The sequence below is a fragment of the Rhopalosiphum padi genome, chromosome 3, assembly GCF_020882245.1.
Source record: "Rhopalosiphum padi isolate XX-2018 chromosome 3, ASM2088224v1, whole genome shotgun sequence".
Lineage (NCBI taxonomy): Eukaryota > Metazoa > Arthropoda > Insecta > Hemiptera > Aphididae > Rhopalosiphum > Rhopalosiphum padi.
The window spans coordinates 67281091-67293540 of record NC_083599.1 but is presented as its reverse complement, the minus strand read 5'-3'; the positions used below and the strand labels follow the sequence as shown (position 1 = coordinate 67293540).

The 12450-nt window shown below is 25.3% G+C and overlaps 1 protein-coding gene across 3 annotated transcripts; it reads right to left on the bottom strand.

The window, feature by feature from the left end:
• Nucleotides 1–498: 498 nt before the first annotated feature.
• LOC132927083 (transcriptional adapter 2B) lies at nt 499–10351 on the bottom strand. 3 transcript variants are annotated; one of them, XM_060991536.1, is made up of 10 exons: nt 10009–10351; nt 6769–6867; nt 5969–6028; nt 3423–3567; nt 3132–3328; nt 2979–3048; nt 2725–2869; nt 2466–2671; nt 2327–2394; nt 499–864 (listed from the first exon to the last, which is right to left on the bottom strand). In XM_060991536.1, the coding sequence occupies exons 2-10, from the start codon at nt 6856–6858 to the stop codon at nt 739–741; spliced, it is 1107 nt and encodes a 368-aa protein (XP_060847519.1). In that variant the 5' UTR covers nt 6859–6867; nt 10009–10351; the 3' UTR covers nt 499–738. The 3 variants fall into 3 exon arrangements, with proteins under 3 accessions (XP_060847519.1, XP_060847518.1, XP_060847520.1); XM_060991535.1 differs by having other exon boundaries at nt 10027–10350; XM_060991537.1 differs by lacking the exon at nt 10009–10351 and adding an exon at nt 9691–9993.
• Nucleotides 10352–12450: the final 2099 nt, after the last annotated feature.

Sequence of the window (12450 nt, the reverse complement as noted above, 5' to 3'; positions counted from 1 at the left end):
ATTATTTGGGCGTTTATTTTAGTATTCCATAAATTATAAATATATTTTGTGCTTATATACTATAGTACTATAATTCATACTGATGAGTACAAGTAGTACATGGCTAATAAAATTAATTTTTTTCCCATTAATTTAATACATCACAGGCAAAGCTTTAAATATAATTGGACTTTGAGTAATAACTAAATCTATTACATTTAGTATGATTCAAATAAAATTATAATCAATCTTAGTACTTTAGACCAAATTTATTTTTAATAGAAAAAATAAATAAATTAAATTAATATAAATGTTTGTATTTAATGAAATGCCTTATACTTAAGTATACTTTGTACTTACGTACAATATCAACTTATTTAGGGTTATTACAATTTCATTATTTAATACATGTACATTAAAAAAAAAAAATCATTTTATATAACACAAATAATTTATCAATAGAAACAAAATTTAAAATATAATCAAATTACAGCTTTTAATTACCGTCATTTACTAATATTCAATAAATATATTCTTTTATTAGGCAAAAAATTAAACATTACAAAAATTAAACATTATTTATATACAAAATATTATATATTTTCAATATACAATCAAAATTTGATCATACTTGAAGTATTATAACTTTTATCAGTCATATTAATTAATAATTACTGAACACAATTTTAAAGACATGTTTCTTTCATGTTTTACTCACATACTATTATTATTACTAGTAGGTAACTTAGAACCTTAACATTAATCAGAATTATCTTCAGTGTCATTATTTTGAGTCAATACTCTATTTAGAGCAGCAATATATTGAGGTGTACGGTGATAAACATGATTTTTTTTATGGAATAATTTAGGACGTTTTCGTTTTTTCTAAAAAAAAAAAAATATACATATATATTACATAAAATCAATTATGTAGTTTTATAGTTTTTGTGAATACATTCCTAATATAATTATCTAAGATAATTTCTTATCACATAAACTTAATGTATGTTAGAATTGGAGCTCAGATTTTATAACATAAGGAATGTAAAATAAAAGTATATTTGCATAATTTAGGGTTTGAGGACATATTTTGACTTTGTATGCTTACTTTACAGATTATATATGTTATTGTGGTAAAACTGTAATCAATATTAATATACAATGAATGACTGGAAAAATACAGTCTTCAATTATTTTTATGAGAAACACCCAAAAACATTAATACTGATAGAAAAATATAATAGTTTTGCGTTATCTAATCTATGATTATTTGATCGGTTTGCTAAATTACAAATTATTACACTTTAATTTTGTTTTTACTGATTAATCTACTTTTAGTAATGAGAAAAACTGTTTAACCAAAGTAAAATTGTTATGAATCAATTTTTACTTTGCAAAATTGTACGTTTCAAATATATGATGTATGTACATATAATTTTTTATTGTTATTTTTGTTTAACAATATAAAATCTAGATTTATAATTTATTTATTTATAAAAAAAATATATACTTTTATTTTTAAGTGGATATTTTTCAATTTTTTTTAAAATTACAGCGCATATTTGAGTATTTTTAATGTTTTAAAATCTGAACTAAAGATATAACTTAATACCAATAAGATTTAAGTTTTAGTCAAACAATTATTGTATGACCAAAAATGTATAAACAAATGTTTTATTGAAATTTCTATTTTTAATTATTAGGGTTTGGATTTAAAGGCAAGTTTTTTTTTTAATAATAATAATAGAAAAATAATTTTTACATAAAAGTATATCATTTAATATCTAAGACAATGGATGTATTTTTTTTTTACCTTTTTTTAATTATAAATGCTTTCTTGCCCCTTTTTGGCTTTTTTACTTATAAATGCATTTTTGATAATATAAATGCCTTTTTTGTGTTTAATTTTCAATTGATTTGATAGTTTTATACACGACATGTGTCTTAACGATATAAATCAATAAAATCTTCTGGAGACGGTGATTATTGTTTGTCAATTATTTTTAATGGGTTTTATTATCGGTGATATATATCGAGTGTTTGGTATGGCCAGTTAATTTAACGTTTATAAAAGTACCCATACTACCTATCTATAGATTAATTTATGTTCATAACGCGTAGATATTAAATTCAAAATTGTTTGTCAGTCTGCATTACTGAAGACAGTTTATCTAAGTAATGGTAGTGAATTTTTTTTTTAATACAACATAGAAACTATTTAATTTTTTAGTAAATTAAATGCTTATTTTTATTAATTATATTGCCTTTAAATCCAAATTATTAATTATTAACTGAATATAAATTATATTATTTTTAAAATAAAATGCAAAATAAGATTAGTATTTACCCTTTTCTTTTCACCGCGTTTGATAGGTGCTGGTGTTAATACATCAGAAGATGATTGTTCAGATTGTTCTATAAGTTAAAAGTAAAAATAATTAAAGTATGAACCTTTTAATTAAGAAAATATTTAAATATATAAGTACCATCTACAACCATGCTATAATGTAAAAGATTAAATTTTACAATGTCATATAATTTTGTAATTCCATTTTTTCTGTAATAGATTAGTTCTTCACGCCGTTTTTTTAACAAATATTCTTGTTGTAGCCGTATATTTAATGACCACAGTTCAACTTCAGTTAAATATCGGCTGAATTTTTTTATTTGATTTTCAATGCTTATTATACTTCTATAAATAAAAATATATATATAATAGGTTTATTAATAATGAAAACAGCATACCGTTCTTCTGGTGTTAATCTACGTTTGGGTTTATCTTTGGAAAAAAAATATTTATCCATCAATTGATAATCGTGAACAACTTCTTTTGCGTACTCGCGTTCATGTAAACGTGCACAATACATATCGATACACGCAAGATTATAATCTGTAATATAATATTTACTGTTATAATTTTATAAATATTAGTTAAACCGACATTTGATTTCTGATTAAAATAGTAAATAGTCTATAGTGACAATATAATTAGTATTTACCATCTCCAAAATCATTCCATTCAGATGTAATACTTAAAACTGCCTCTGCATTATTATCAAAATCATTTTCCTAAAGAAGTAAAATGCATTCAAATACAAAAAATTATACAATGAACTAAACAATAATATGTAACACACATAGTGCATACATACCAACTCAAATTCATCTCTTATTGGATTGTATCCAATTTCAGCATATTGAGCTTTAGACAATCCAGATAAATGAGTAAAACTTTCATTTAGTTTGAAATGGACTGTACGATCTTCTAATTGTGGTTTCTTGATTGTACCCCATGTTAGTCTTCCAATTGTACCATCCAAGAAATATTTACCAAATTGTAATTTGATTTCTATTTAAATTAAAAAATGTATTTTTCTTAACATTCTTAGTTTAAATATAAATAATAATTTAGTAAAAATCACTCTAAAAATATTATTTCTTACCTGATTGAGTTCGATTTATTATATTTCTTGGTAACTCATCCCAGCATCCAAAAGAATATTGTTCAGCAAAGTCTAGAATATGCATGAGTTCATCACCAGTCCATCCATCTATAGTAACTAAATACTGTCCAGGAGATTTTTGACCCTTAAAAAAAATTATTATCTGAATTAATACAGAGAATTTATTAAATGGTTAATTATATTTAAAAATATATAGCATCATTTTATATTCATATTGTAACATAGTATTTTTTATAATAAAACATACTTAAAACATTTTTAAATGAAAAATACAGTAATGTCGCTATGATACTGTAATCCGAACGGCTTCGAGTGTATACCATCACCATTTTATTATTATATAAATGAGTATGTTTATAATTTTAATTAATTAAAAAAAAAATATATTCAATCATTATATTTATTGTACTTAAATAGTTTACACACAAATTAATAAAAACAATTTTAAAGTTTAAATTGCAAGACAATTTTTTAACAGTTATGGATAATCCAAATTACTTTTTTCCTCAATTCCCTTCGGATTCCACGATACTACTGTATAGATTTAAGATTAATTAGGAAATAAGTTAGAATAAATAATAACAAATACCCTAATACTGATTATTATTTGGTTAATCTATTTAACTTAGCCAATTTCTCTAACTTTGAGTCTCATTTAAATAATAAATTATTCTATTTCATTTTTTTTTTTTTTTAATACAATCATAAATCTAATATAAAAAAGTAATCTTAATTATATTATATCATTTATACCAAATTTCTCATACATAAATATTGAAAAAAAATTTTTCATATTATGCCTAGATACACTTCACCCTTCACACCTAAAAATTAAAATTGTACATTCTCTATAATTTACAATTGTATGATTATATTTTTAAATGGAATGCTGTTAATTATATAGATATTACGGTTAATTGACTTGACATTTAATTATAATTATAATAGTAATGATGATATTGATTGTCTAAATTCACATATTTAATTTGCAATAAACTCTAGTCATTTGCTATCATCTATATCAGTGATTTTCAAACTTTTATTAAACATGATAAATTGTGCTCTTAAAAAAATTAACACACCACACTGCGACTTTTTTTTAGCATAAAATTAGATGAACAAAATTTTTTTAATTATAATTACATTATTTAATTGGAAATGTGTGCTTGATGGGTATTACAAATTTTTATTTATTATAATAACATTTTATTACTTATTAAATTTATTTACAAAAAATAGTGTAGTAGGACAAAAATCAAAACCTGTGCTTTTCTACTTATATCTGTAGATTTGTCAACTTGTAACACAAACATGAGAGAATCACATAATTTATTCAATATTTGCTCATCAATATCTTCTGATATATGGTTTATGCGCATACTAATTGTATTATCAGACAAAAATTTTTTCAATATTTCTTGTTCAGCTTCTATTCCAGAGAATATTTTTACAATCTCCTGGCAAGCAGGTGGTAAAATTAATTGTTCACCTATTGTATTTGGTTTCATTGTTTTAGCCACAAGTTCTGCCACTACATAACTTGCTTCTTGAGATTTATTAGAAATCTTCACAATTTTTGTCATATTTTAACTTTGCTGACTTTGTTGTAGTTTTAATAAACATTGAAAATATATTACCTACATTTTTGTTGATCAAATGTGATGAATGCTTAGTAGACAAATGGTATTTAAGTTTACTGAACACCATTGCTTCATTTGGCAATTTTTCACCACATATGAGCACTATAAATGAGGATCATCCATATTACTAGTACAAGAAAGTCCCATTTTTAAGTAATTTTTGTGATACAGAAGAATATTACTTTATTTTGGTGGTTGACTTACTGATGTATTGATGTCAACAGAACGAGTTACAAATTATTCGATACTTATAATAATTATTACAAGTAAATTAATATCACAAATATATTAGAAAAAAAAATACTCATAGGTTTTTAAATATAATAAAAATTAAATAGAACTATGTGACAAATAACACTACAAATAAATGTATTATTCAATAGTTTTCTAAGATAACTTATCTTAATTACTTTCTCCTTACAAACTGTCATTTTATTAATACATGTATATAAATATGACCACAATGTGTGATGATTGAACGCATTATATTCATTTTAATAATTTGAGTATCAGAAATCAATACAGTCTTTATGAAAAAAAAATTTCAGAAGATGTCTGCACACCTCACCTAGTGAATGCTCGCGACACCCAGTTTAAAAACCACTGATCTATGTCTTATCATAAAGAGGAAGTTGATATTGTTAATTTATTATTATTAGTAAGTCTCATTTTTCAAATTTAAATAAATTCAGTATGTTTAATTATAATAATATATTATCAATATAATTTTGTTGATTATTTTATTTTGTTTAACTCTATACATTTTCATTTAGGGCGCTCAATGGTAACTATTTTTCAGTATATTTAAACAATTCATTATAGATTCATTAATTTACTAACTAATTTTAAGAATTAAATAAACAGATATTTAAAATAAAAGATTACTTTTAACTTGTATCCATGGTTATTTTTATGATCTCCAATTTCTGCTCCATGACTATAACACTAAAATATAAAACTTATTATCATACAATTATATATGTTTATAATAAGCATGTAAATATTTTAATCAAGAGGATGCTAAACCCAAATATGCTATCTCCGTCTTACAAATGTACAATATAGCAAATCTGTAATCAATAAAACAAACTTTATGTAAAATGGCATAAGTAAATTATTATTAAATTTAAAGGTATACATTTTATCTGGGAATCGTATTAGATTTTTTATAATATTAACATTTTAAAATAAGTTATATGCATTTAAAAATTGTATATAGTTATAATTAGGGCCCAGAAATTCATGAATTTACATATTTTTACTGAATACATCAAAAAAAAATTGTAATATTAATAGATTTTTTTACTTATAAATTAAAAAAAAAAATTATGGCCTTTTGTAAAGCACATATCAGTGTTTTTAAGCACATATTACAGTAAGTTTTGGTGCATAATCTTCTAAGCCTCAACTTAAACATTTAAAGTTTGTACTTAATTTTAAAATTAAATATCTATAAAACTTTACGTGTCCTAGATATTATTCTTTAATTTTGAGTTTGATAACAGGTCTATATTTTATAGACTAAATATATATTCTAATATTAAAGCAAATAATACTAAATTGATTCTACTGAATGCAAAATTGCTATGTTTGTAGTATATTAATAAAACAAAGAGATAACACATACACCATACACGTATAGTGTCTTTTTAAATATATTGACTGAGAAATTGTGAAATACTTACGGCCAAACATAATTGAAAGTATGAACATTCCAAACATACTACAGTTAAACTGTCTATGACATCCTGGCAATATGTGCAAGTGTTATCCATAGCTATAATCTGTAATTAATAATATTACTTCAATAAAAATATCAGCAACAATTTAAAAAAATAATATTAATCTTAACTCTATCTATACTTTATGTAAGTTGAGAACATAGTTGAGAACAAAACTTTGTATCAACCAGTTTTTGTCAGGCATCACCTGTTTGTCTATCGCTGAGTTAGTATGCTTGCCATATAGTAATGCCATGCTTTTAGTACAGTTATTAACTTGAATAAAGTATAGTGTACACATAAATATTTATCTTATTTCTATTGTCATCTTTTTATTAATAGGTAACCAAATGTTATATTTCTATTATCTTTTACATAAATTATAATATATTATTACTCAGTGCTGTCTAAAATATAACAAGCGATGACTGTTTGGTAGAAATTTAGTATTTTTATACAAGTTATTTACAATACATTGATAAATTTCATAATAATATTAGTGCGCCCTAGAGAAGTTTGATTAAAATAATGAATCAATATTTATAAATTATGCCTTATAGTATTAGTTTCTAACATAATAATTTTTATTATTTATTTTTTTATGATTTTAAATAAAAATTATTACTTTATTATACAATCAAACATTCACTTTATAATAACCCAAATGTTTAGTTTAGTGTTTCTTAAAAATGTGAGTTGGCTGATTTATATCAGGTATATAGTAGCTGCCAGCTGGTAAGGTATATAATACATTATAAAATAGTATGAAATTTACATGTAAGAAAACAACATCATATAATATACACAGTATACATTTTGGTACATGTTATATGTAATCCAACTTAATTTTGGTAACCGTATCTAACTAAGCTTAGTTACATTCTGCACGTAGAGTACCTGATGATCAGGGCTCATAAGTTCATGCACTAAAAAATGCATAAATTAGCATGCAAATATACATTAAAATATGTACTAAAAAGTTCAGAAATATGCATTTATATTTGCTTACATTTTTAAAATACAGTAGAGCCTCGATATAGTCCAGACAAATTCAGACCAAGCATCGTCCAGATTACCGATTCGTCTGGATTACTGGAGGTTTTTCAAGATAAAATACTCAATGACTAAGATTTTTATTTTTATTTCCACCACCTTTATATTTATTGCACTTTAAATTACAAAAATAGGTAAATTAATAGGTAGGTAATAAAAATGACCAATTTTTTTTTGTCAATAACATTATTTTATAGATTAATTAGGTTCCGGGAATTCCAAATAAACTACATAAGTTCATTATATTTACGAACAAATGGATTTATATGCAATCCGAATTACCACATTTACCGGATTATTGGGGTTCTGGACTATCGATACTCTACTATATACACAATGTAAAAAAATCAGGGAAATTTTGAAATAATAAGATACAACATCAATACATTTGAAAAGTATTTTATTCGCTTTAATTTTTATACACTTTAAAATAGTTTAAATTTATAAAAATAAATCAAAACTAATACTATAATTTCGTAAATAGGAAAATAAATAAAATAAGAAACAAAAAAAGACTAAAATATTTAAATAAATAAATATAAACATTTTTTTATGTGATAATATACGCTAATAAAATCTATATGATAAATATGCCTTTACACCCAAAATATGCAAAAACATGCACTATTAAACTTTATATAATTATAACTATTGTTATGAAATGAATTTGTATTTCAGTTAGCATCCTAGTAGCATTCTGTGTAGCAAAAAATGAACTTACGAGCCCTGCTGATGATCAATATTATAATAGATATAAGGGCTTAGAAGTTGATACATTTGTATTTTGTATATTTTTTAACCTTTATTATTGATAGGGAAGTTAAAACAGTAATTCATGGTGCAATATTCAAGCGAAAATTGTATAACATGTCAATACAAATTCAGCCATTCTTTGTGAACAAATTGAATTTGTCCAACATAAATGTGATACATGATGATACAGATTTTTTCTAATAATATTTTTTCCAACCATTCAATTTAATAGCTGGTATTGATACATTCTAAGTTATTAATTCATATTGTTATAACCATAATAATAAATGCTGTAATAGTAACTTAATTCACTATACAAAAAGGTAAACAGGTATGCACTAATTCAGTAATCCATAGAGATAATAAATATCATAATCCATAAATTAAAACAAAAACAGTGTTTTGAAAAACAATTTAGATTCTTTTATCAGTGAAAGGAAAGATATTTAGTCTTGTATTAATATGTGTGAAGTCTACACTCTTTACTATAGACCGATTGTTAGGTGGAACAAAAAAGATTTATGACAGCATAGTTGTAACATGAAAGGAGCTTCATTTTCTATGCCATTCATATCGTTTGAGTAATATATAATCAAAATATTGTTACATTTTTTTTAAACACTTTTAAAAATGACTTTTATATTTAGCATACATTAACATAAAAATGTGACTGTATAAATTCTAATACAAATATTTGAAAATGGTAAATTATATTTTTAATAAAAACATCAATATATTAGGTTATTTATTTAGTAGACACATCAGTCATTATACAGCCGACTGTTGATAGATTTATAACGGGCACCTTAGCACCTATGCTTATTAACGATTTGTTTATACAAGTTATATTTAAAACTATAATAAAGAAACACATATGACATTTTTAATACAGAGATAGCATTGAACATGGATGAATTTATGTAAAATAAAGTGTTTTTGTGTAGTATTAACTAATAATTACTAACTTATCTGCATTTTATATATTAGTAAACTAAGCAAATTTGTAAACGTTAAAACGTTTGTCTCGCCATGTTTTTGATTTAATATGTAAGTGCCCATCTGAGCAAGAGTGTTTCATACCTTTGCATTTCAGTACTTCCCTCTCCCACAACACTTAAATGCCCGGGGTAGGTAATGATTAAACACGTTAAAATCCACGAAAATTCAGCGGGACAACAATTAAAACGTTTCGTTTGCGGATAGACACGACGGGTTTTTCGTTTTGAAAATCGTGCAAGTCAGGCGTACAGCGCGAAACCAGAACGTTGCACGCAGTTAAATAAAAATAAAAAATGGTGTCTGCAAAATATAGGACTTGCGACAGTGGACTTCAGTGAAATGTTTAAACCGGACGCAAAGGCGCACGGAATAAGTGCTCAAGTGCATGTTGTTAAGTACCCGTAGACGTGTTCTCACCGAACGGTATGATCCTCTCCAGACGACTGCGACACAGGACGAACTGCGGCCAAAGACGACCGTGCGGGCGGCGAACCGATTGCGACTGCGACTGGAACACCGGGAGTCCAGGAAGAGCAACAATAATGCCGCCTACGACATTTCGGAGAGCCGCGATCTGTGGCGCGTAGTGTTTGCGGAATGCCACTGCGACGATTATCAGCGGAAAAACGTCAAAAACCGTTTGAGAGGTACGACGCTGATAACGGCGGCGGCGTCGGCGGCATCATTAGCGCGTCAAACAAAACAAAACACAACGAGCGCGCTAAAGGGCCGCGGCTACTGTCGTCCCCGCGTCGGTCCGTTTGATGGGCCGATGGTTGCTGGTGCACAACTCCCAACGCACACTTGTACGACCGCGGCTCGTTACCAATGTTATTATTATTGTTGTGATGATAAGCGATAACGCGAACGCCGCGGCGTACGCGGTACCGCACTAATTAATGGGTATGACTATGTAAAAATATTTTTACTGGCAAAGTTGGTTTCACGTAAAATTTAAGAGACTAGAGAAGTACCTAATACAGTGAGAGTAATAAAAATAGTTTTTTTAAACTCATTTTTAACACAATTAGCAGTATCTGTTTACTTGAATCCTAATGCTTATCTATGTATTTTTATTGTAGTATTATTTTATTTTTAAAATAAGTCATTCTATTTTATTTGTATACATCACTAATTAGTTATAAATTCAAATAAGTGCCGATGAAATTAATATAGATATACGTAGGTAATTACTTGTCGTTTTTATGTACCTACCCTAAATACCTTCGTTTTTAATTAACAACTATTTTTATTTTTATTGTTAAATTTATAGTTATTGGTAGTTTTAATAAACTATAGCAACTATACTGATAATATAATATAATATACTTACAGTACAATTAAACATTGTTAATTGGTATTTGGTGCTAAGTATTCTAATGTTATTTTATTTTTATTTGTTAAATACAAACACAACTAGAATATTTTATGTAAAATTTTCTGAAATGACATGACATATTGACATGACATGTATAATAAAAATATTAGGTACCTACCTACATACAGTTTATTAGTGTTATAACTTATAATTGTCACTTACAATTAAGTATATCATGAAGTACACACTTTTGAAAATGAAATACATAATTTTTTATAGTTTAGTACTTGTACCTTTAATACCTTATATTACCTACTTTTAATTTTCTATAACATATTACTCTTTAAAGGTAACAAATAATTCATTAATTTACTTTTTAAAAATACAACTAGCCGCTAGGTACCCATACGACAAAACACAATAGGAACTTAATTATTAAACCAGTAAAACCAGTAACCACTAGCATTATATTATGGTTTATATACATTATGTATATAAATATAATAATATACAAAGTGAGTGGTGAAAAATTTGAGCCCCATTTATGGATGTCTATAGTTGAACAATTGAACCAATTAAGAATATTTATAAATATTACGATAAATGTATTATTGCGGTGATTTTGAGACTTGAAATAAGATTTACAGTGTCCATGGACTGTAAAAAGTTTAGTGCCCCTAATTTACTAATCCTTTAGCATTAGTAAAAATATATTGTAAACTTACATTTTTTAAATGCTTCAATTACTAACTCATCATTAATCTACTTGATACCTGAATAAATAATAAAATAATATTTTGGGTTTATTGAAATATTGACCATATCAATATGTCCATGTATATATGTGAAACAATTAAAAACATTGAGTTAAAAAAATATATTTTAGTCATTTTATATATATAAAATAACTAACATAAATAAAACCATTATTTATACTTTTCTTTTTCTTGCTATTTGATAGACAAATGTGCTAATAGTATCATTAAAATTTAATTTTTCAACCAATTCTGCTTCAATGCTATAAATAGTAAATCTAATGCATACAGCTTTTCTGCTACAAGGTTGTCCTCAAAAATGATTTTACTCTTTTAAAAATGGTAAAGCCTTCTTGCTTGAGCAGTTTGAAACTGATGTACTAAAATACATACGCATAACTATTTCTAAATATAAAATCTTACATTCTAGTTTTTTTGGTTTTGATATACTTATACATAGAGAAAATACATTTTGTTTTTATCCATGAAAATTAATTTTAAAAAATGAATACACTCAGCTACAAGTAAGTGTAGTACCGTCAAATTAATTAACTATTTCAGATTGTAGATATTTTATTAAAAATAATATCAGGACAGTATGAGGTGCCCCTAAACCAGTGGTTGTGTAGGCTGCAGCCTACAATGTATACGCCTTAATCCGGTTTTGATGATTGCTATTAAAAATATTAAAATTATGAATGTTAATTGAACTGTTAGAGTTTATAAATCAATTATATAATCTTTTGGTACTTTCAACACAGAGAAACT

Bases quoted from the DNA above. Each gene is read 5' to 3' on its own strand.
- LOC132927083 (XM_060991536.1), bottom strand. From the start codon at position 6,858: ATGGATAACACTTGCACATATTGCCAGGATGTCATAGACAGTTTAACT. The intron at 2,672-2,724 runs GTATGCTGTTTT...TTTTATTTATAG, and splicing joins AGATTAACACCAGAAGAACG to AAGTATAATAAGCATTGAAA. The intron at 2,395-2,465 runs GTACTTATATAT...TTTAACTTATAG, and splicing joins TTATAGCATGGTTGTAGATG to AACAATCTGAACAATCATCT.